This window comes from Ambystoma mexicanum, chromosome 11 (genome assembly GCF_040938575.1).
Source record: "Ambystoma mexicanum isolate Mex_15411 chromosome 11, UKY_AmexF1_1, whole genome shotgun sequence".
NCBI lineage: Eukaryota > Metazoa > Chordata > Amphibia > Caudata > Ambystomatidae > Ambystoma > Ambystoma mexicanum.
Genome location: NC_090934.1, coordinates 557,778,748 through 557,804,531, shown reverse-complemented (window position 1 = coordinate 557,804,531; position 25,784 = coordinate 557,778,748). Strand labels below are relative to the sequence as shown.

The window sequence follows — 25,784 nt, the reverse complement described above, 5'->3', positions numbered from 1 at the left end:
CCTATCAGAGCCAACTTCCTTAGGAAACCCAATTCTGATAAAAAAAAATAAAAGAAAATACAGAGGGCCTTAGCCACTGCTTGGAAGGCAGTAACAGTACTTATAGGTAAAGCCTCAGGGGACCTGGTAGCATGGTCTACCACCAATATAAATTGATTGCTTGAGGAAGTACGAGGATCTAGGGGACCAACCATATCGATCCCCACCCTCTCAAAAGGAACTCCTACCACTGGGAGGGGCACTAAAGGTGCCACATTCTTGGATTCATTTTTGACAGAGGTGTGGCAGGTGTGGAAGATTCTACAATGTTAACATCTACACCCATCTTGGGCCTTTAAAGGTACAGCAGAAGTCTCTTTGGTCTTCTTGGAACTCAAGTGCTAGTTGTAGCTTGCAACTCACCGCCTGGGGTACTACCAGTCTCCTGGCTTAGATTGTGTAGGCTCACTGTGGAAGAGTCCATTCTCCCAGTAGAGTCAATGCGTCCCTGGCTCTTGCCATTCCAATTAGGAAGCTGTTTTTTGTCTCAGAACTTCTAGAGAGGAACACTCTGTCCTCTGCTGAAATCTGCCCTAGAGACCCACCTTCTGCATGCAAAGTTTGCAGCTCAGAGTGGTCTCTAGGATCCAGATCTTCCAAGCAGGGAAGGATTTCCTCCAGTTCAGTTACACCAGTAGCTGGGTTTCAGGAGATAGTTCGTCCAGGTACTGAATTGCTCCCTGACCTCAAACTGAGTGTCTTAAGTTTGCCTCTCTAGCCAATCTTGTCCGCTCCTTTTTTGTCTTTGCTGTGTGTACTGGAAACTACTCCCAAGAGTTCCAGTAATTCCCCAAGAGAACTCTCCCAGGTACTTCTGATTGCACACTAACAGGAATTCGTACAGTCATGTTGTTGCACTGGATGAGGGCTTGCAAAAAAGAAACCATTTGGAGTGGGCCTCCAGCAAGTTTAATGGGACCTTTGGGTGACTTGGCTACATCCTCGGGTTTGACGAAGCTTTCATCAACCACTGTTATGCTGGCCCCAGTGTGTCTGATGGCAGGAGTCTCCTCCCATCTAAAAGTACTGTCCTTATAGTATTCTTTTGTGTTGTCTGGTATTGTTGCACATCTATATTCTGTTGTTCCCACAGACCCAAGGACACTAAAGAAACACTAGCTTGAACTCTAATGGGGTCATAAGCTAGTAAGTGAAAGTGAGCACCTGTAATTCAAGCTCCCTCCTCAGGAGTGAAGGCTAAGGAGACCGTGTGGACCCCTGAAGGTTTACCCTTACATCGGGGATCCCCTTTGACATGGTCACCAAACCCACAAACCACACATTTACCAAAGCTTTTCTGGAATGGGGGTTTCTGGTAATCTCCCTCTGGTTTGGCCTGAGAGGTTTCACTAACCCTATAAGGTTTCCCATAAAATGTACCCTTCTGGTTTTTGTGGCCCTCTTTAGATGTGGAGGATTTGAATTTTCTTTACTATCTTACTTGCGCTTTTTCCCCTCATCCTTTCTCTGAGTTGCCCCAGAATCCTTAGAGTGGCCCTGATGGCTACCCATAAGTCAGCAGCTTGAACTAGTCTCTTGTGATCAAGTTACTTAGTCAGCCAGGTGCTGTCTCGGCTCAAGAGAGCAGGCATCACTAATATTCTCTAGTAAAAACAAATTTCTCATTCCTTCAAAGGAGTTTACTTTGTAATCCTTAACCCAACTATCTAAGTTTTTCAGGCATTCACAAACCCAGGTAGCCCAACTGTACCATCTTTCTTTTTATGGTCTCTAAACCTTTTAATGTATTGAGAATGAGTCCTCCCAACTCTGTCAATAAGAGCCTGTTTGACTAGTCCATAATCTTTCTGTCTCTAGGACTTAATTCCATAATAGCATCACAACTATTCTGGGAGAACGTAGACCTGAATCATGCAACTAAATATTTCCCACAACTTTTCTGCAAACCATAAGTGAATTCAAATGTACTCAACAAATCAACACATCAAGTTTAGGATCATACATAATTCTCCAGCATAGGGTCTGGCATGGATTCACATGCTCATGAATATTCCCCGTCAGGCTGCAAATCCTCTGTAAAAGAAAAATCAGTCCATCTTCTAAACTGTCTTTCTCCTATAAACCAACCAATCACTGAGCTCTGAGTCAGACTACCCCCAGTCAATCACTGCCCTCTCCCTAAGCCCCTCCTCTGGCAGCCATCTTCAGATTTTTACTGCAGGCCCCGGCGCCCCCATAACTAAGGGGAAAAAAGGCCCACATCCCTCCCAGCTCCCCTTCCTGGACTCAGCCCTCCCGCCTCCCATCCCGCCCCCGAGCCCTGATTGGAGCTTAGGTCCATGCCTACCAGGTCCACAGACCTGCGTGAGCCCACTCGGCTCCCTGCACTGCAGCCACCCAGGTAAGGCTGCCCACAGCCCCCAGGCCCCAGCGCCCCATAACGAAGGAAAAAAAGAAAATAAAACACCCGCGGTCAGGCCCGCTTCCCTCCCAGCTCCCCTTCCTGGACTCCAGCCCTCCCGCCTCCCATCCCGCCCCGAGCACTGATTGGAGCTTAGCTCCGTGTGACATCTTGATTTGGTCCAGAAGCACGGTGAGAGTCGCGTCCTCATTCAACAGTCTCACCCCACCCCAGAGGCAGGTAACTGCGGCCTCTTCCAGGGAGCCCCTGGGCCGATAGCGTTCACTTCCTCAGCCCACTCAGCGCCGTTGCTGGCCGGGGCTCCATTCTGAAACTGTATCGTGTGACACTCGGATTGCATTGATATGCCTCTCTCCCACTATGCAGGTCTCCAAAATTCTCAGGGGTTCTACCCCAAATTATATTGTATATTTAGATTGCATTGGTGGGCCTCCCACCCACTATACAGGCCTGCTCCTAAACTGTATTGTATCATATTCAGATTGCACTGATAGGCCTCTCTCCCACTATACAGGTCTCCCAAACTTGGTGGGGGTTCTGTCCCCAAAATTGCACATTCAGATTGCGTAGTTAGGACTCTCTCCCAGTATACAGGTCCCCCAAGTCCAACAGGGGTCCTGTCCCCAAGTTGTATTACATGTTCGGATTGCATTGAGGGACCTCCCTCCCACTGTACAGGTCTCCCAAAACTATTAGGGGTTCTATTCCAAAATTGTATCGTATGACATTCAGATTGCATTGATAGGCCTCTCTCCCACTACACAGGCCTCCCAAATTTGGCAGGGGTTCTGTTCCCAGACGGTGTTGTGATATTCGGATTGCATTGGGGGGCCCTCTCTCCCACCATGCAGGTCGCCCAATTTTAGCAGGGGCTCTGGTCCCAAACTGCATTGTGTGATATTCACTTTACATTGATAGGCGCCTCTCCCACTATACAGCTCTCCCAAATTTAGCAGGGACTCCGCTCCTAAATTTTTTGAATCATAAGGATTACAATACTCCTTAGGGTCCCTCCTACCATACGAGACTCTAGAACATAGTCAGAACTAGCCTCAAGCACAAACTTAGCTTAACCACCTTAACATACTCCCAGAGAGGACTAGACCGTGATAGAATAGTTCCAGCCGCCCTTATCCTTTCAGAGAGACCTACACAGACAGCACTGAACTTTGACCTACACCCCTGACAACAGTACGCCCAGCACCAAGACCCCACCAGACAGCGATCGGAGGACACACAAACCGGCCCACACGAACAGACAGCACAAAAGCTCCCAAGCACACCAATACAAGAAGAAACACCAGCACTCCCATCGCAAGACACAGCAGCCAACCACTCAACCGGCACCTCCGCACTGAGCACCAAAATGCCCTAGCCCAGAAACGGACTCCGAGAAAGGGCACAAGACAAGGCTGCACTGGAAACAGGCACACAAATCCAATCTACTGCCGAAGCATCAACCTCATATAGAAGAAACACGCCAAAAACCAAAACGACAGAACAAAACTCCAAAGGGAAAACTCCCTATATCTCAAACCATACCTTGTAACAACCCCAGAACCAGGATACCCCAACAACACAGACGTCAAGACAAAATCCTGAGACGACAAGAAAAAAGACAGGAAGAAGGTGGCCAGAGTCCGACCCAATCACGCCATACATCACAAGAACAGAAGGATATCCCCAACACCTGCACCATACCGGACATAACGACGACGAAGATCTTCTAACCAACAACCCAAACATGAACCTAACTGACCAATTCAACGAAGAAGCCGCCTTCATGGACCTTCACCAAATCAGCACAAACGTAGAAGCAACACCACTGAACAGCCAAGCTTTCAATCTAGCAGTACGCCTCAATGAAGATGCAGCCTCTGCTGATCCTCATTCGCCCTCCTACAATGAAGATACAACCATTCGCTGATCCTCATCCACCCCCACTCAACGCAAACAATGATGCACCGCAACCAAACAACCACAAACCAAAACAAGGTTTCTGATGTTTGCTAATCTGCTTAGAATCACATGCTGTGCATAGTCTGACATCCAGTGATCACTGCGGAGTATTGCATTTTGTTTTTTGTAGTCGAAAAGGGGACGTCGACAAGGCGTGTCTGTAACACTATCCCTATAGTGACGTGCAGTGTACCTACAACCCCTCACGTGTTGACGTCCCTCAGATTGTTTTTTTCTGCCCAGTTATTGGTCGCCTTTATGCAGAGCTCCTCGAGAGACATTGCGAAATCATTTCCTCGACCCTTGGTCGTTTATTATTAACTATCACATAGATCCCTCCCTCGACTTAGCTGCCAAGCTGTTCTCCGCCAAGCAAGATCTTCGCCGGAGGGACGAGCGGAGGAGATCCTTCGGCGCTGCCGAACACGTGGCCGAGCCTCGCCGGCCTAACACAGTAGGGAGAGTGGGGTTGTTGGTCATTTCTTTGTTAACACTCTGAGAATGCCTTTCTCTTTCCCCTACCTCTCTTTCGAGGTCGTAATCACATTTCATGCCCTCGGCTATGGAGAGGACGCCCTTTAGGTTTTGCCCGCGTTGCAAGTTTACCTGGAAGGACAAGCACAAACGGTGTAACCGTTGCTTGCCCCTCGATCACAAAGGGGACGGCTGTGCGGCCTGTAAGTTACTTAAACCCAAAACTTTAAAGGACCGCAGGGTCAAAAGGTGGGCAGCCTATGCGATGTCTAGGTCTGACTCCTCGCCAGCTGCCGCCGAATGTGATGAGGACAGTGATTACATGGCCTCCGCAACAGAGGTTGTAGACCTCTCGGAGCGTTCCCGCTCCTCGTCGTCCGTCCCTGGCCCCGATGAGCCCGGCTCACGCCCCGCTTATGGGGATGAACACCCCAGCGACAAGGACGAACACAGAAAAACACATAAGCACATACCCCACGGCACGCATTCGTCGAAGACTAAGGCAGCCATAGCGTCAACGGAGGCGTTGGGTCCACCGGCGTCTTCCGCTGACCGTAAGGGTCGCAAGCCCTCCCCGCCACCGGCGACTGAGCTTGTAAATAAGGGCGCAAACCCCAAATCCTCAGGCGACGCGCCTTGTAAGAGTGCGTATGTTGCCAGTAAAGACTTAGCACTGCCTAGTGCGATGGCAAGCGATCCCTCGACGGAGAAGCTGATCGCTGAAAGCCTTGCGCGTATAGCTTCTAAAGAGGGCCAGAGACGGACGGCGGGTGACATGTCGAAAACCGCTCACAAGGCCAAAGAAACGCAGAGGACGCCGGAGGGTAGGCTGGGACAGCTCCCACCGTCGACAGAAGACCCTAGCCAGCGAGAGGGTTTCTCAGAAGGCGAAGGGATTCTATCTTCAACGCTATGGGACAGAACTAAGCAACTACAGGGAGAGGGAACTCCCTTTTCACTCCCAGACCGCTCTGGCCTACCTTACTGGACTGTAGAGGTTCCAGTCATGTATGGACAAGCTAGACAGGTTCATGGCCATCCCAGAAAATAGGACACCCAAGAGGCCAAGGGAGGTACTCCAGGAGGGGCCATGGGCTAAATATCCGAAGCTCTTTAACCCCTACAGGAAGACATGAACTCTTACGACCTCACTGAAGAGGACTCACTTCCAGGAAGAGGATGACTAACATAGGTGAGGAGGGCTACGAGGAGGACCCAGGTGAAGGTGGCATACAGCCCTGGCAGTCGCCATCAGGGTCTACAGACCCCGACATTATAGACATTTCTTCTCAGACCACACCGGTCAGGAACCCATCGCCAGTAGACGATCAGCCGACCTTCAATGCGCTACTGAGGAAGGCAGGAAAGATACTGATTTCGTCGAAAGGATTAAAGAAAAACCTCCCACTAGTCAAACTATTCCTATCCTTGCCTCGGTTAAGAGACGACTCACCCCATCGCTGTCCTCCCCCGCGCTGTTAAGAGGGGTCAATCCAAGAATCGAGAAATTGTTCTCGCCCTCTGTCAGACCCATTATATATTATTATGGCTCCCTGCCTTAGACCCGTGCCTGAATGTGGGCGTTATTTGCACGGATGGTGAGTCTGTATTGCCTTTGGAGCAGGTGGTAGGCCAGTTTGTCAGAGGATGAGCCTGAGGTTAGCCACTACTTTCTGCTACCCTGCACTTTCGTTTCAGGGAGAGAGATCGATCGAGAGATCGAGATCAGCGAATAGCGTGCATGCAGAGCCGGGGAGTCCAGTTGAATGTCACCCAGGAGAAGGTTAGAGGTGGATGACAATAAAGAAGAGCAGAAATCGGCCCATTCAGAGAGTAATAGGGAAGTGGCACCTGGAGGCCCATCGATGGTAGCAATAGTTGGGGTGAAGGTGGGGGAGGTGACAAATTTGCAAACCAGGCTTAAGAGGGAACGGGGTAAGATTGACATCGGGAACGCACTGAAAGGGTATAAAGGTTCTCCATCATGGGGTCTGGCATGGATGCACATGTTTATGAATATTCCCACTCGGGTTCGGAATCCTCGGTAAAAGAAAAAATCAGTTTGTTTTGTTTCTGAACGGTCTTTCACCTAATAACCAGTCACTGGTCTCTTGGTCATACTGCCCTCTACCTAAGCTGCTCCTCAGTCAGCCACCTTCAGATTTTTACTGCACGTTCAAGCGTTGGGAGTCCTCGTGCTTAGCTCTCGAGCTTTTACTGCATATTGCGTTTTTTCAAAGAGTTTGGTCTTATTTTTTCGGTTAAATCGAGCCTCAAGTTCCGTTTCTTCTTCCGATTACAGGGACCCATATCAGAAATCTCTACGCCCCTCAAGAGCGAATTTTCGTCCAATTTCAATTCTTGGAGGATTCCGGAAGATCTTTGAGGCTTAGCCCGCGTGGAGATGGCCGAACACCAAGGATACTCTTCGCCCGTTGGATCCAAGCTGTATAAGATCTGCCCAGGATGTGGCCTACAGAACGTCTTCAAAGAGGATGAGCATTCCTGGTGCCTCTACTGCCTGCATTCCTACAAGTCGCACATGGAGGACTGTGCGTTCTGCGATGACCTATCCGCCCGTACCATGAAGGACCGTCGCAAACGGCTCGCTGACTGGCTGAAGGCGAAAAGCCCCGCAGCAGGTGAGCCCAAGAAGAAGTCTGAGCGGTCTTCTAAGACCTTTGAGGGCGTTCAGGCGATGGGGGCCCAACATAAGGCAAAGAACCAAAAGTGCAGTTGGTACGGGCTTCGCGGTTGCCAGGCCGGGCGCAGCATCGCCAACGCAGTCAACCGTGAGCCAGCACTAAGAGGAAATTGGAAAACCCGGGTAAGCTTCAGGAGAAGCCCTGGTCGACCCTGATGGAGAAAGCCAAGGGGGAGCGAGGCAGTGACCCTCCCCCCACGGTGAAGGCCTCAGACGAGCCAAAGGTCGTGAATGCCCAGATTCACCTGGCTAAGGCCTCGATTGAGGAAGTGCCAGCGTCCCTGGCAAAACCCGCAGATGCCGCCCTGGTGGAGACGACCTCAAAGCCAAGGGTTTCCCCTGCCCATCGAAAAGACCCCTGTGAAGCCCCTGGCCGAGAAGAAGGGGGGCGCAATAGTCTTACCGGACTCTTATCTCCTCCGAGGATGAGCTGGCGGGCCTCAAGTCAGTCTTGGACAAGAGATTCCTCGAGGTAAAATCCTACAAGGACCCCGACAAGGCGGACGTGGAGACCGACTGGGGAGCCACGTGGAACTGCAGATCGACTAGGAACCGGAGGACACCACGCTGCTGCCGAAGCTCCCGTCGCAACCACTGATTGACAGGTCGGAGGACATCTTGCTAGCCCTGCACACCGTGTTCAGAAATAAAAAGGATGGCTCTGCCTCCGGCGGATGATTTAGCGGCGCCTGGACTGTCAGGAAGTCCTGCAGCCAAGCGGAGGCGAGTCCATCTGCCCCCACCCTTCCATCCTTCACCTCCATCCCCTCCTCTGAGGGGCAAGACTGAGACGACTGGGACGGGCGGCGACGACGGAACAGATCACCCGTCGCCCCCACCCTGGGCTTCTCCTCTGACGAAATTGGCTAGTTTCTCGCCATGATCGGTAGGGCCTCAGAGCTTTTTCAGCTGTGCCCCAAGGAGCAGAAGGAGGGATTCCTTTATCAGCGAGTAGAGGCCAAGAGGAAGACCGTGCTCTTGGTCTCGCTGTTGGACGACCTCTGGGACAAGGGACTGGCCCTCATGAAGAACCCATCTTAGGCCCCGGCTAAGAGACAGTTACGAGAAGTAGTACTGGGTCCCAGACTCAGCACCAATGTGCCTCAGAGCACAGCAGTCTCCGGACTCGGTCGTCTCTGCGGCTGCCAAGAAGTCGTCCGCTGGGACGGCGGCGTCGACTTCCACTTCCCCGCCGGACGGCGAGGAGAAGAAGCTGGATACCCGTCGGGGCATTTCATCGGCGACCATTAAGGCGGCCAACGCTCTTGCTATTGTGGCCCACTACGATATGGAGCTGTGGTTTAAAATCGCCGTCCTCCTGGACTTCCTCCAAGACGACCAGAGGGCATAGGCCCTTGAAATCTTACAAGAAGGCAAGGTGGCTTCGGACCACGCCATTAGGGTGGCCACGGACATTGCCGACACCGGCTTCTGCCAGATGGGCAACAGCATTTGCCTTTGCTGGCGTGGCTGGCTCAGAGCCACCGACTTCTGACAGGACGTTAAAAACGAGGGTACTTGACATGCCCTTCGACGGGAACAACTTGTTCGGCAAGCCAGTAGACTAGTCACTGCAGGCCATCAAGGCAGACACCAAGACGGCCCATGCCTTGGCACATGCCATCAATGACGGCTGTCCTTTCGGTCCTTGGGAGGCAAGTTTTAAGGTGCCTCCAAAGGATTCGGCGGCAGCTCTTCATACCTTCAGGCGGCCCGTTCTTCATCACAGGAAGCCTACAGAGGCCGCAACAAGGCTGGCGGACATCGTCGTCTTTGCCAAGGGGCCCAAGGCGGTAAGGCCAGGGCGAAGCAGAACTGAACTGGCCGTGATGTCGGGCCCCCATCCAAGCACCCCAGTGGGAAGCCAGCTGGCGAACTTCGTCGGCGCATGGAAATCCATCTCCACCGAACATTGGGTGCTGGATGCCCTGGCCCATGGGAACTCTCTGGAGTTCCAAAGGAAGTGTCCCAGTTTTCCACCCGTGGCCAGGAAAGAAAACCACATTGCTCAACTACTTCAGGAGGTACAAGCAATTCTAAAGAAGGGCGAGATAGAGCTTATCCCGAAGAGGCTCTGGGGCTCCGGTATACTCACGGTACTTCCTCGTTCGAAAGACCACCGGTGGCTGGAGGCTCATCCTAGATCGCCACCGCCTCAACAAATACATAAAATCCAAGAATTTCCAGATGGTCACCCTTCACGTGCTGGGACAGCTGGAAGAAGGGGATTTACTGTCGTCGCTGGACCTGGAGGATGCCTACTTCCACATCCCCATTCACAAGGGGCACCAAAGGTTTCTGCGCTTTGTGGTCCAAGGACGGCACTACCAGTTCTGGGCCCTCCCCTTCGGTCTGAAGTCGCCCCCAAGGGTCTTCGCCAAGTGCCTGGCACCGGCACCGGTGGCGGCGCAGCTGCGCCTGCAGGGGATCCACATCTACCCCCATCTGGAGGATTGGCTCATCTGAGCGAAGTCTAAGGAACTCTCCGTCGAAAACACAGTGAGGACCGTCTGCCTGCTCACGGAACTGGGGTTCTCGATAAAATATGCAAGTCCTGCTTGGAGCCATCGCAGGACACCCGGTTCGTGGGATCCAGACTCAACACGGTGGTGCTCCTAGCCGCACCGTCGGAGAACAGGATAACGACCATCCTGGGCTCAAGGTACAACGGCTGTCAGCCATGAAGGTTGCCTGGGTGAGGTCCATAAAGTCCCTGCTCGGCATGTCATTGTGCAACTACCTTGATCACAGATGCGACCGCTGCAAGAGTTCCTTGACGCCCGCTGGATGCAGGCGAAGGGAAGCTTCGAGGACACGATCGCCCTCAATGAGACATTCCTTCGGGCGATTCTGTGGTGGGGAGTCAACGCGCATCTTGCAGCAGGCCCAGACTTCCAGACCCCGGCGCATCAGGAGACGGTGACAACAGACGCCTCCCTGGAGGGATGGGGCACACACACTAGAAATCTCCACGCAAGAGGCCTTTGGCTCCCGGAGGAGAAGCCGTTGCACATCAATTTCCTGGAGCTCCGGGCCGTGTTTTGGGCCCTCAAGTCATTCCTTCATCCCTCTAGGGCAAGGTGGTGCAGGTCTTCACCGACAACACCACGACGATGTTCTACATTCGGAAGCAGGGGGCACCAGATCCCCTACTCTCCAAGGACGCGCAAGACCTATGGCACTGTGCTGTCGCTCAAAGGATGTTCCTGGTACCCTTTCCTCTGGCAAGAGTGAAGAACACAGTCGCCGACTCACTCAGCGGGGAGCTGCGCTCTTGCCAGGAGTGGGAACTTTGGCAGGATCTGGTGGACCTACTGTTTCGACGATGGGGCAATCCCCAGATAGATCTGTTTCCGACGGCGACGAACACCAAGTGCCGGAGGTTGACCGGCAGGTTTCCCCAGCAGGCGAGCATGGGGGAGGCCTTCTCATTCCTCTGGGATGGCCAGTTTCTCAATGCATTCCTGCCATTGCTCCTACGACTCATCAGTCGACTCAGATGGTCCCGGTGCAGGATGATCCTGTGGCCTAGGCAGATATGGTACCCGGACCATCTGGACTTGTCAGCGTCCCGTCCAGTCAAGCTTCCGGCAGACGCAGATCTTCTCGCCAGGGAATGAGGCGCGATCCTGCACCACGACCCGTCATCGCTGAATCTGAAGGCCTGGCTCGTGCAGCACTAGAGTTTGGTGGATACAAGATCCTGGTGAACTGCAAGGAGGTGCTTGCAAGGGCTTCTTTGACTTGTAAGTGCTACGGAGAGCAATGGAAGAGGTTCACCGCCTGGTGCGGTGCACAGAAGATAAACCCTCTACGGATTACGTCCCCTCATGCGCTGCTGTACTTTGTCGCTGACCAAGGCGGGCTGGCGCACGCCTCTATCAAGATCCATTTTGCGGCTATCTCCCGCTACACCAGAACTCCGGGGTGATCGTCGCTGTGGCTGCATCGCCTGGTGAAGGAGTTCATGAAAGGACTTTACCGCTCTTGCCCGCCGGTGAAGGCTCCTGCCCCGGCGTGGGAACTCAATGTGGTGCTGACTATGTTCATGGGTCTCCCGTTCGAGCCTCTGCATTCAGCACTTCTGGAATTCCTTTCATGGAAGACGGCATTCCTGGTGGCCATCACCGCCTCACGACGAGTGGGTGAGATTCAGGCCCTCTTGTAAACCTCCGTACTTGACTTTCCACGCAACGAGGGTCGTGCTGAGGGCGCACCCCTCCATGTCCAAGGTGCCGTCGGACTTCCATCTCAACGAGCCCTTGGTGTTAACTGTTTTCTTCCCGTTGCCGGCTGAGAGAACTTTGCACTTTCTGGATGTGGCTAGAGCGCTGAAGTTCTAAGTGGACTGCACGAAGAGTTTTCGGAAGACGTCACAGCTGTTGAACTTTGGCCCTGTGAACCATGGAAAGGCCCTCTCCAAGGCCTCCATTTCCAGGTGGCTCTCCGGCTGCATCACACAGTCACCGGTTGGCAAATCGACCGTTGCCTGGCCGTCCGAGACCCCATTCGACCAGAGGGATCGCTGCAACTACGGCATTCCTGTCTGGTGTGCCCCTGCTGGACATCTGCAGGGCTGCTACGTGGAGGTCGACGCACACCTTAAGGAGATTCTACTGCGTCGACCGGGAATCCAGACAGGAGTCAAGAGTCGGCCAAGCAGTGCTGCGCAACCTGTTCGCTTGAAGGGGAGCCTGGTGAGGAGGTAAGAGATGCTTAATGTTGAGTTGTTGTAATGCTTAATGTGAGCCTTGCTACCTCCCTTGGCTGTGCATGTGTGTACTGCTATGTATTCTTTTATTCATGAGCATGTGAATAAATGCCCCATGCTGGAGAAGGAACAAGTTACTTACCTGTAACTGTTGTTCTCCAGCATGCGTCTGGCATGGATTCTCGTGCAAACCCTCCTGCCTACCCCTCTGCGGCTCTTTTCTTTGTCCTACTGCCGCTTTACGTGCTAACAAATCTGAAGATGGCTGCCTGAGGAGGGGCTTAGGTAGAGGGCAGTCATTGGCTGGGGGCAGTATGACCCAGAGACCAGTGATTGGTTATTAGGAGAAAGACAGTTCAGAAACAAAACTGATTTTTTCTTTTACCGAGAATTCCCAGCCTGACGGGTAATATTCATGAGCATGTGAATCCATGCCAGACCTATGCTGGAGAACAGTTGCAGGTAAGTAACTTGTTCCTTATATTGGTTCCCAGCATGTTTACTATAAATGATGTGCACAATTAAGCTAGAACCAGCTTCAAGGAAAAGGGAAAATCTTGACAGATGCAGACTATGGGTCAATTGAAAGCAAGTGGGACTACCAAGCTAAACTATTTGATTTCTACTGCATGCAGGCTTAATACAAATGCTTTTGAAATAAGGCTCTGCTAAAATCTTTATTATACCCAGGTTGCCTTGGTGTCTTCTACAACTGAAGGCTATGCATCGTCACAAGCAATGTATCAACCTTCCCATGCAACAGACCAGAGGCAACAGAAAGATTCCATTGACCAGATTCAGGCAAGTTTACTCATGTTTGTCGCTTAACTTCCAAAATGGGTTGGAAATTGCTTGTGCTGAATTTGTGCCATTAAAGTATTCCTAAAATATGTTGAGTTTTGGACTGGTGCTACTTGCACCATGCCACCTGGTCTCCACCTCTTCAGAGCCACATGGTTACCTGGATTCCGAACTGATTGAGGCTTCTCCAGAGCAGGCTCTTTTTATTTAAACTGGTGCAGCACTCTTGAGGACCTGGGCTTTTTGGGTGATAGACCAGAATGTCCTGCGGCCTACACAGATGGTATCCTCTATCAGAGCAGTGTTCAACGTTATTGATGGGCATGCTTCCCCGCTTCAGTACAGGTTAACTTGCATCCTCACTGCTGTCAATTTTTTTTATTTATTGGCTTCCTTACTGCAAGGATTTATCCTTTTTCTCTGCCACGATAAGAGGCATTTACAATAGCATGTGACCAAACCTGGGATCAGTCCTTTCTCCAGCATGGGTCTGGCATAGATTGATATGCTCATGAATATTCCCCGTCGTCAGGCTGGGAATCCTCGGTAAAGAAAAATTCAGTTTCACTTCTGAACTGTCTTTCTCCCAACAACCAATCACTGGTCTCTGGGTCATACTGCCCCCAGCCAATGACTGCCCTCTACCTTAGTCCCTCCTCTGGTAGCCATCTTCAGATGTTTACTGCACGTTCAAGTGTTGGGAGTCCTCGTGCTATAGTTCTCGAGCTTTTACGGCGATTTGCAATTTTTCTAAGAGTTTTGCTCTTTTTTTCGGTCAATCGAGCCTCAAACTCCATCGATCAACCATCCAATTAACGGGGACCCGTTTTCAGATCCTACAGCGCTCCTCAAGGGTGGATTTTCATCGAGTTTCTTCTTGGAGGATTCCAGAAACTTCGAGGCCTACACTGCGTGAACATGTCGGAGAAGGACTCGGCTGCAACCTACAGAATGTCTTTTCGGACGATGGACATTCCTTGTGCCTCTACTGCCTGCATTCAGACCAGACGCATGTGGACGACTGCGTGGCTTGTCGGGAGATGGCGCTGCGCATGCGGACCGACCAACGCAAGCACCTTAACGAGTGGCTGCAGGCCAAGGCCCCTGCTCTGGGTGAGTCCCAGCAGCATGCCTCCCCTGCCCAGAAGAAAGCTGAGCGGTCTTCTAAGACCTTTTGAGGGCTCCCCTCCCGCAGGGGCCCAACATAAGGCTAAGCACAGAGTCCACTGCCTCGGGAGTGCCGTTGCGACAGGCTCCTTGGCAGGCAAAGGGCGAGTTCAGCATCTCCAACACCTTCGACCATGAGGCAACGCTCAGGTTCTTCAAAGAAGAGGAAGTCTGACCATCCAGGCAAGCTTTTCTGGAAGACCCAGATCGGCCATGATCTCCAGGGCCTCGGAGCTCTTCCAGCTTGTCCCGGAGGAGAAGAGTTTCCCCTTACCAGTGCCGGGAGGCGAAGAGGAAGACTGTTCTTTCGATCCTGATATTGAATGATATTTGGGATGAGGGGTTGTCCCTCATGAAAAAACCCTTCATCGTCTCCGGCGAAGAGGGATCGCTACGAGAAGTGCTAGACTCTGCGCCCAAGTGCTTAAGGTCCCAGCCGTCTCTTGAGACTGTGGTTTCAGCGACAGTCCAGAAGTCTTCGGGCTCATCCTCGTCGTCTGCCTCCTGCCCTCCAGACTGAGAGGGGAAGAAGTTGGATGCCATGGGGCGAAGAGTGATCATGTCGACAGCAACGACCATCAAGGCCGCCAACGGCCCTCTCCATCATGGCGTGTTACGACAGGGAACTTTGTTTCAAGATGGCCCCCTCCTGGAGATCCTTACCGACAAGAGGGCTGTGGCGTTGGAGATTCTACAGGAAGGTGAGGTGGCTTCGGACCATGCCATTACAGTGGCCATGCACGTTGCCGAAAGAGGATTCCGCCAAATGGGCAACAGCATTTTCCTTCGGCGAGGCTGGCTGAGGTCCACTAATTTCTGCCAGGATGTTTAGTCAAAGGTCTTGGACGTGCCCTTCGGGGACAATTTGTTTGGAAAAACTGTGGACGAGTCTCTCCAGGCCATCAAAGCGGACACTGAGACGGCTCGTGCCTTGGGCACGCTTCAATGACAGCCATCCTTACGGACTTCTGGAGGGAAATCCCAAAGTTCCTTTAAAGTATTCGGAGGAGGTGCCTCGTCCTACTGTCAGCCCTCCCGCTAATCTGTTCAGGAGACCTACAGGGGCCGCACCAAGTCTGGATGTGGACGTCGTTGCCAAGGCCCCCAAGGTGGCGCTTTGATGTCAAAACAAGAACTGGCTGTGGAGACTGGCCCCCATCGTGCACCCTGGTGGGAGGCCAGCTGGCGAACTTCATCAGCGTATGGAAGACCATCTCCACCGACCGTTGGGGTGCTGGACGCTCTCGCCCACGGACGCATTCTAGAGTTCCAACAGAAGTGTCCACTAATACCACAAGTGGTCCGTCAGGAAAACCACGTTCCTCAGCTGCTGCTGAAAGTATGGGCCATGTTAAGAAAGGAGGCGATCAAGCTTGTCCCAAAGAGGCTCCGGGTCTCCGGAGTGTACTCTCGTTCTTTCCTCGTCAGAAAGAAGACCAGCGGTTGGAGGCCCATTCTGGACCTCTGCCGTCTGAACAAATAAAGTCCCAAAAGTTTTGGATGATGACTCTTCAGCGCGTGCTAGGACAGCTGGAAGATGGGGATTTTCTATCGTCGCTGGACTTGGAAGATGCCTAATTTCACATCCCCATAGACAAGGGACACCGCAAGTAACTATGCTTTGTGGTTCAAGGATAACATTACCAGTTCAAGGCCCTTCACTTCGGTTTGAAGTCGGCGCCACAAGTGTTCACCAAGTGCCTGGCCCCGGTGGCGGCGCAGCTGCGTCTGAGGGATCCACGTGTACCTGTACCTGGACGACTGGCTCATCTGGGCAAATTCAAAGGACATCGCCGTCGACCACACGACTAAGACAGTCCAACTCCTGATGGACCTGGGGTTCTCAATACATTTTGCAAAATGCTGCTTGACTCCATTGCAGGACACAGTTTCTGGAAGCCCGACTCAACAGTGTTGTGCCAGGTGTCTCCATCTGAGGAGAGGATTGCAGCCATCCTGGGCAAGGTACAACGGCTGTTGGCCCTGAAGAACGCAAGGGTGAGGTCCATCAAGGCCTACTCGGCATATCATGCATATACCTAATTCGGCTGTGCAGGCTACGGATGCGTCCGCTGCAAGAGTTCCTCGACGCCCGTTGGATACACAAGTGGCGGGGAGCTTCGAGGGCAAGATCACTCGAGTGTTTCCCTCAAGCGATACGGTGGTGGGTAGTGCTCGCACATCTGTCCGCAGGCACGGATTTCCAGACCCCACCTCATCAGGAGACGGTCACGACAGACGCCTCCCTGGAAGGATGGGAATGCACTCCGGCAGTCTACATGCAAAAGTCCTGTGGCTACCGGTGGAGTCATTGCACATCGTGTTGGAGCTGCGAGCAGTGTTTTGGGCCTTTCTTCCGTCCCTCAAGGGCAAGGTGGTACGGGTCTTCATGGACAACACCACCACGATGTTCTAGATCCGGAAGCAGGGGGAACCAGATCCCCGGCGCTCTCCAAAGAGGCGCAGGACCTTTGGCACTGGGCTGTAGCCCAAGGGATGTTACTCGTCCCGTTTCATCCAGCAGGAATGAAGAACACCATCGCTGACTCCATCAGCCGGGAGCTACGCTCTTGCCACGAGTGGGAACTTCAGCAGGACCAAGTGGATCACCTGTTCCGCAGATGGGGCAATCCCCAGTTCGATCTGTTTGCACCTGTGACGAACACCAAGTGCCCGAGATTCGGCAGCAGTTTTCCCCAGCTGGGGAGTATGGGGGACGCATTCTTTCCCCTGGGACGGCCTGTTTCTGTATGTGTTCCCTCCATTGCTGTTGTTTCTTTGACTAGTCAATCAACTCAGACGGTCCCGGTGCAGGATGATCCTAGTCGCACCAGCGTGGCAGAGACAGAAATGGTACCCGGATCTTCTGGACATGTCGGCGTCGCCTCCATTCAAGCTTCCGGCAGTCGCAGATCTTCTCACAGGGGAAGGAGGCGTGATTCTGCACCACGACGCAGGATCGCTGAATCTGAAGGCCTGGTTCCTGCAGTATTGGAGATTGGGGACTACGATCTCACAGCGGATTGCAAGGAGGTGCTCGCCAAGGCCAGAGCTTCATCTACTCTCAAATGCTACGGGCACAAGTGGAAAGGGTCGCTATTTGATGCCATACCCAGAAGATCTACCCTTTGAGTCACTGCTCCGCAGGTGCTTCCGTATTTGTCGTTGGCCAAGGCAGGACTGGCCCATGCTTCCATCAAAGTGCATCTGGCGGCTATTTCCCGCTACACCAGATCTCCTGGACGATCCTCCTTCTGGTTGCATCGTTTGGTCAAGAAGTTTGTCAAAGTACTATTTTGCTTGTTCCTGCTGGTGAAGTCACCGGCCCCGACGTGGGAGCTTAATGTGGTGCTTACTAGGCTCATGGGTTCCCCATTCGAGCCTATGCATTCGGCGCCACTGACTTTTTGTCGTGGAAAACAGCTTTTCTTGTGGCCATCACCTCTGCATGACGAGTGGGAGAGATCTAGGCCCTCTCTTGTAAACCACCTTATTTGACATTCCACGAGACGCGGTTGGTCCTGCAGACGCACCCCTCCTTCATGCCCAAGGTGCTGTCGGACTTTCATCTAAACGAGCCCTTGGTGTTACCTGTATTCTTGCCCATGCCTTTGTCGGCTGAGAGGACTTTCACTCGCTGGATGTGGCTAGAGCGCTGAAGTTCTATGTGGACCGCACAAAGAGTTTCTGGACAACGTCTTAACTTTTTGTGAACTTTGGCCCTGTGAACCATGGGAAGGCCCTCTCCAAGGCTTCCATTTCCAGGTGGCGCTCCGGCTGCATCACCCATTGTCACTGGTTGGCAAACTGACTGTTGCATGGACGTCCGAGAGCCCACTTGACCAGTGCAATTGCTGCAACTACGGCATTCTTGTCTGGTGTGCCCCTGCTTGACATCTGCATGGCTGCTATAAGGAGGTCGACGCACACCTTCACGAAGTTCTACTGCGTCGACAGGGATTCCAGGGAGGAGTCCAGAGTCGGCCAAGCAGTGCTGCGCATCTTGTTCGCTTGAATGTGAGCCTGGTGAGGAGGTAAGAGATGCTCAATGTTGAGCCTTGCCACCTCCCGTGGTTGTGCATGTGTGCACCTCTATATATTCTTTATTCATGGGCATGTGAATCCATGCCAGACCCCATGCTGGAGAAGGAAGAAGTTACTTACCTGTAACTGTTCTCCAGTATGGGTCCGGCATGGATTCACATGTGAACCCTCCCGCCTAACCCTCTGCAGCCCTTCTCTTGGTTCTACTGCCACTTTACGTGCTACCAAATCTGAAGATGGTTGCCAGAGGAGGGGCTTAGGTAGAGGGCAGTCATTGGTTGGGGGCAGTATGACCCAGAGACCAGTGATTGGTGGTTAGTAGAAAGACAGTTCAGAAGTGAAACTGATTTTTTCTTTACCGATGATTCCCAGCCTGATGACTGGGAATATTCATGAGCATGTGAATCCATGCCAGATCCATGCTAGAGAACATTATTACAGGTAAGTAACTTGTCTTATCTTGATTCTGCCCTTGTCCTCTCTCTGAGGGTTCGGAAATGAGTAGATCACAAAGTTACAATATTTTATTGGACATCTTTATTGTTAGGGACAATTCTCATAAAGGTGCCAATTCCCTTCACCTTGGAGACCCCCAGCAACTTTGTTGGTTTTTGAGGACTTTTTTTTTTTAACCTGGAGAGTGTGACCCCTTTTCCCACTCATGTGTTTTGAAGTGTGTGTTACACTCGTGTTTCTTTTGGTTATGGAGTCTTACCATACCAACTCCATAGGCATCTTTTCAGTTGTCACACAGCACCCTCAGTGCAGTGGCATAGGGAAACCTTTTCAGGCTTTCCCAAGGTTTAAATACCTTCTCTGGGATAAACTGTTTCTCAGAGTAAGTAAAGTGAAATTGACTTTACTAGTCTTTTTTAAATTCCTAGACCCAGCACAGCCCATCTTACAATAGAGTTCTGGAGGGGTTACTTAGTATCCCCTGTGTCTAGATACTCATGTAGCAGTCCAATGCTACCCTTTCCTCTCATAGTGGCTGGTGGCAGTGGTTTTACAACGACCTACCATGATTTTTCCCAACCACGAGCACCATATCATTAAATCGCGGGAGCCATGTTTTTCAAGATGGCATCTGAGCCCCCTCTGTAAAAACATGTCCCGGTCTTCTTTTTTCGCAATTTTTGTGGAAAGGTCGTTCTAGCGTTTTGCTCTGCACACCAAGCCATGTCTGGTATTTGTTCATTCGCCTTTGGCGGGCTTCAGAACTGAAGACCGCCTCTGGCGCCCGAGTGTCTGGGGTGGGCAGGAAGTGAGGGAGGGGCCCGGAACTCCCAAATGCACTCTGTGGTGATTGGCTGGCTGACTGTCCGGCAAGGACAGCCACCCTGCTGGCTGAGTGACAGCTAGGCTGGAATGAATGGGAGAAAACTAAATAAATGGCGATTCTCTTGGCTTGGAAGACCAGCTGCAGCAGCTCCTGGACCGTTGGTTTGCCCAGTGAAGCCCTGCAACAGGTCCGAATCGCCAAGTTCACATCGACAGAGAAGCCCTGCAAAGGACTACTTCTCCCTTTGAGTTGGTGGGACCAATCAACTCGACAGTAAGCTACCTGGATTCCTATCTCGGAGCTGGTTGCATTTTCCTCAGAGTGCTGCAGGAAATCATATAACCAGGGAGTGGGACACCAGTTTGTGTGCTTTACTCACATCCACTGAAATTGAAGTTTGCCAAGTGCCAGCTTTTTGACCAGTCCAGTGCAAGAGTCCCCCGATGTCCCCACAACTGAGGCCCAGGAACAGAAGTCACCAGCTGCATCTTTTTCTTCATTGTAAGGTACTGTGAAATCAGACTGAGAGTACTTACCTCTCGCAGTGAAAGTGCTTGTGACCCAACATATGATTCTTCTTTTTACAAACTACTTCCAAGAACTTGTGCAGAGACTTTACAGTTTACTTACCAGAACCACTTTATCCTATCCAAGACTTTAGTCCATTGACTTTTGCCTAGCCTATTGAATTGACTCTTCTGGTGAACTCAAAGTATACGCACTGTCTAAGAATAATTGTAACCTTTCATGTTCTAATAATCTTTGCCTTTTGCTCATCTTGAAAAGTATTCTGAAATGGTATTGCAGTATTTTTGTGTGATTATATTGCCTTCTTCTAATGAATGTTTTATATCTGACAGAAATAATCAAAGAAACCTTGAATGTAAGAGTTTACTTGAATACTTGTGATTGTAGATGTCTGTGTAACCTCATTACTGCTCACATTCCCCTCTTGAGATAAGCCTGGCTGCTCAGCTCCGCTACCAAAACTGTGTAGTACAGACTTATGCCAAAGGTTGATTTGCTTACACCTGTAGTCTTGGATGTGTGTAGTGGTCCTAAATGGTACTGCATACAAACTCTGCCTAACATTTATTAAAATAAAAAGGGTTGGATGAAGGCTTCTGTCCTTATCCTAAACAGTTTCACTACCTAGGAAACTAAAACTAAAGATCAGTCTGTCAAGTCATCAAAGGGTGCAAGGAATTGTCTCTGACCTATGTTTGGCAAGAAGCGTTCATAATTAAAGCAAATAGTTAAATCCAACAAATAGTCTTTTCCCAGGAGAAATCCTTGGTTGGAGAGGGTGGTTCCCTTTCCCTGGATACCTAGGTAGGATGGCAAGTGTCTTATCAAATAGGTTTCTTGAGGATTGCAAGTATCTCGTTCAAACAGTTCCTTTGATTTTTTTTTTTTTTTTTTTTTTTCCATACCAGGTTCAGAAAGGTCCTGCGTAAACAATGTCCTTTAACATTTAGCTCTTCCTAGGTTTCTCAAAATTCCTGGTGTTTTTGATTGCCAGGGCCTCTTTTCATGAACATCTCAGATCCCCTCGTAAACACCCCTGTCGGGTATCTTGCCACAATGTCTTATACTTCCAAATACTTTGAGTGGATTGCCTGCAATACTCCCCTGCCAGAAATCCCTTTCTGGGTCTTGCAGATCCACTAGTCTACTTCTCTGCTAGGAGTCTTTCCCCCATATGTCCACTGCCTGATGTGCTCCTTTCACCAGGACTTCTTCTTTTTCACTGTCCTCTAGCACAGTTGTATTACTTAACAGTTTCTCTTTTGGGGTACTACTTGTTCCAACTTTCATCACATTGAAATCTCATACATGGGGATTTGTTAAAGTTCTGTCTTTGTGCTTTATTTGGTCTCTATTTGAATATTCTTATTTGATATATTTGCTAACATGCCTGTCCGTATGCCCCCTGGTCTCCATTGGCTCTGGGCAAACTCACTGGTATTTTGCACTGTTCCTGACCCGAGACATGTCGCTGTGATGAAGCTTTCTATCTGGGACGGCCTCCTTTGCTCGGCAGAACCGCCTCCACCGCTCCGTACAGCTCCACACTCACCCATCGCCTTCTCTTGGTGTCCGGGACTGAAGACTGCTGCTTCTTGGCACAACTGTACCTCTGGTTGCTCTGCTGCTCCCCGTGCTCCGTCGGTCCTCCAACCGTGCCCGCTGCGTGTCTGCTGGCATTGTGCCACGCTGGCTTGTCACTCTCCCATTTGCAAGTTGCTGTCGAAGTGCCTGCCCGTCTTGAAATGCCTGCTCTCTCGATCTGCTAGAGTGCAGTTACCATTTTTAAAAGTCCCACACACTCGTGGTTCACCAAAACAAGTCCACATATTCAACTTTTTTGTTTTTCAATCTGCATCAATTCCTTACTGGTTTCAGTACTTGAGGCTAAAGTGATCATTAGAAACAGGAGATGTGGTGTGTGTGAGGTATGAATGGTATTTTGTCTAGAGGGATTTGCAGGAAGTTGTTACTGGGTTTGATCAGAGGGATTTCTATGGTTACAACAAGCCATCAAGAACATTGGAATTATGAGGTTGTCTTTTCTAGAGGGGAAGAGTACCACATCCTGATGGGATCACCTTTCCCTGACAGCCATCTCCTCCTATGTGATCCTAACTCATAGTACCAACCCCAGGGTCAGGTAGCGGCTGCCATCCTGTGGCCACATGAAAGATCCTTGCTGAGGAATCAAGGGTGACTCCACCTCCTGATCCATACACTATGGATTCACTGTGTTCTAAAAATGCCTATTAAAGTCAGAATTCATATTTTTGTGGATTCTAAGATCATTTTTTGGTCCTCAACCTTTTGCTCTTCTTCCTCTTGTGCTTTTAGTATCTGATTTACTTTTTGGTGGCCAGGAAGTCCCTCTGCCATTCAGTCCCTTTATACCTTAAGTTAAATGGTTTTGGGTCACCCCTATTGGGAAAGATGTGTTTTTTTTTTCTTTTTTTAAGGCAACTTTCCATATTCTATTGACCCCAAACCATTTTTAAAAGATCATGACAGGCTCAAAAACATCAGCAGAGAAGTGAAGCATTCAGCTTTGTTTCCCTTTTGCCATTTGTTATGGGTTAACTGACAAGTCCTTCAGACTGTTGTACTGGGGAACTGTTTCCATTTTGTCTTTCTACTTTGTACCTTTGGTAACTTTTTAACATTGCACACAGCATCTTTCAATGCAGTGGAATTGGGATACATTTGTATCACCCCTACACTTTTAACAAATTGATTTTGGTTACTTTTTAATGTGCCTAAAGACAAGCTGGTGGCAGCAGATACATTTACAATTTTTGCTATATTTTTATTATGCACAGTCATGCTCTGCAGCTGACTGAACTCCTGATGACGACTTCTGAAGAGGTCTGGCCACCTTCCCTGTAACTGTCGTTGTGAAGCCCTGCTGGACTACCTGACATCAGAAGGCCCTCGTCAGTGCTTTGCCCCTTGGCTGTTTCTTCTCTGCCTTGGCTCTCAGGCCCGGCCTTGCAGTAGGGAGAGGGGGGGACTCATTTCTTCTGACGATTCTCTTGAATGCCTGTTCCTTGCCCATCCTCGTCCTCATCTGGCTGTTTTTTCCCTCCCTTATTGAGTGAACTCTTTAAAGCTTTGCTCGTTGTATAATGGCATTTTCCCTGGAAGGAACCTCGTAGAGTGCAATCGGTGCCTCCCTCGCAGGGGTGTTGCTAGGTCTGGAAAAGACCGGGGGTTACACTAATGCCAGAACGGTTGGGACTGGGGGCTAGCTAGCCTTTTGGTTGTAGCTCCTGAGATTCTATCTGGGGCTACAGACAAAAAACCAGGGGCTATAGCCCCCTTAGCCCCTCCCCCCTAGCAACGCCCCTGCTCCCTCGTGACTATGAGCGGCGTTGCAAGGCCTGTAAGCTCTTTCAACCTAAGACCCTTACGGACAGGCGCACCAAGTGGTAGGAGGCCTATGCCATGCAAGCAGAGAGTCACTCTTACGCCGTCGCCTTGAATGAGGCATCTGTAAGTAGGCACGACTCTGGATTAGAGTCCATAGACGTAATTGTGGAATCCATCGATTCCCACGTGTCTGCCCCCAGCCCCGATAATCATGCCTGTTGGGTATGATTTTCACAGAACTGGTGAATCTTCCAGAGCTGGGTCAACCCCAGAACTTTTTGCTTTACTGGTGGGATATTTTTCCTTAATACCTCTGTGAGTGGGAACCTTTTTCCACACTCAAAGAATCATTAACTATTTTTTTTTTAGGTGTCCTTTTTTGCCTCCCAATAGTGTCTTTTTAAAGTTATCCTCTTTAACAACTTATTGGCAATAAGTGCCTGTTGCTGGGTTGCCCTTGGGGCTCCCATTTTAACCTTTTTTGCTAACCTTGGGTGAACTACAGTTCCCAAGGGTAGAAAGGATCTCTGGATCCCTTTTACATTTTATTCTGTGAAGCCAGCACACCAGCTTATGTGGAGTGCTGGGGAGATGCAATGTATCCCCTTTCACATTAAAACTGTAACTCTTCTGTTACAGGGACAAGCTTACCATCAATGGCTATTGGCAGTGATGGTATTAATTTGGTGGACCTTTATCGCGGGCTGTGTTCACAGCTGCAGTAAAGGCACCTAAGTGTGCTCATATTACCAAAATGGCCCCGTCTTCTTTTTTTGTCATTTTAGTGTTTCTTGTCAGTTTTGTCCTTCCCCTGACATCCAGGATGGGAAATTCCTTTGTGTGATTTTTATCTTCGCCGGGAGTCCCCTGGACTCACTGCCCAGGCTCCAGTCTGTGAGGGCAGGAAGCGAGGGAGGTACCCCTCAGCCCTTTGGTTTGCGCCTTGCTTGAATGGGGGAAAATCCCAGGAGGGGGGAGGGGGCTGGCCTTCCTGATTGGACAACCAGACCGCCCCTTCTTGTAAAATGCAGGGAGAGAATGCAGAGGTTGTGTTGTAATTTCTGATAAATATTGAGAACCTGAAGAAAATTTGACCACTGGAACTTAAGCCAAAGAGGATGACTAAGGAAAAACAGCGGAAAATATTTCCAGCGATCGGAGAGCCTGATGTGTAACCCAAGCCTTCTTCTGTCCTTCCTTCCAATCGACCTGGGGACTCTGAAAATGACGAACCTGAGCCTGGTGCAAACCACTAGACTCGAGAGGACCTGCATTTTGAGCCATCCCATGCATTGCTGCGACCTTGCATTGCTGCAATACAGCAATACACTGGGACCTCAAGCCACTGTGTGGTGCACAGTCTTCCGGATCTCGCTGAAACTTCGTGGGCTTCCTGGTGGTTCTCGAGAGACACAAATCGAGTCTGAAAAGTCCTCACCAGAGTGCCTGACCTTTGAAAGAATGAGAATTGAACTGCAATTTTCTGTCTGTGCTCCTTGAAAAGGCGTCAAATCCACAGGACCGCATTCATCCGTGAGGGAAACCTTGCCTAGAGCCTTCTTCATCTATCCCTGCTGCAAAGTTCCTTCTGAGGTCTTGTTTTCAGTCACCACGACAAGGAATCCACTGACTGGTTATTTGGCTGCAGATCCTGAAGTTCTCCTGGTGCAATATCTTCAATGCTGAGGTACTGTGTTGGCTTTGGTATGTACTTAGTAAGCCTCTTAGGATTTCTGTGTAGCCGTTAGTAGTTTTCTGTGATGGGGAGTCCTCTCACCCAGTCCCACAGCTAGAATCCTGCTAGGGTGTCTTCTGCGAAGCCCCTGGACCCTCTTCTAATAAGTAAAGTACTCACCTGTTTGCCCAGTTTTCGTAAGGAACTCTAACTTTTGCTGCTAACAAACCTATTCTGACACTGCCTGTTGGTCACTAGTCCTAGTGACCCTCCTTCTGCACTGAGAACACTCATGCTCCAAGAATAAGGGAAAGACTTTTAAGGGATTGGAACTTTTGCCTCAAAGAAAATAAGTGTTTAAAAAAGTTACTTGGTTGGTATCTGGAACTCCAAGAGTGAAGTTACAAAAGGTCTTACATTTTTTTTTTATTAAAATGGTGTGGTTTAAATTTGAAACCTTTCATCTTTAGTACATGCAGTATTCAAATTAGTAAAAATAGTAGTTAATCTTTCTTTTTTCTTCTAAAATCGTGCTTACAAAGTGAACAATAAAGAAAATCTCCTTTTTTGTTCCACCCTGGAGAAATTTGGCCCATCGGTCTTCAGTTGAAAATTGGGTTGCGGGGATAGATGCATGTCTCTGACACA

General features: G+C 50.4%; 1 protein-coding gene across 10 annotated transcripts in view; it reads left to right on the top strand.

Moving 5' to 3' along the window:
• The window catches only part of CAPRIN1 (cell cycle associated protein 1), a 1,156,748-nt gene that overhangs the window by 772,694 nt on the left and 358,270 nt on the right, over nucleotides 1-25,784 (top strand). For all 10 annotated transcript variants that reach the window (XM_069623390.1, XM_069623385.1, XM_069623386.1 and 7 more), the window contains one exon: nucleotides 12,961-13,071. In XM_069623390.1, coding sequence (XP_069479491.1) covers nucleotides 12,961-13,071 — 111 coding nt within the window. The remainder of the gene's footprint in view (nucleotides 1-12,960; nucleotides 13,072-25,784) is intronic.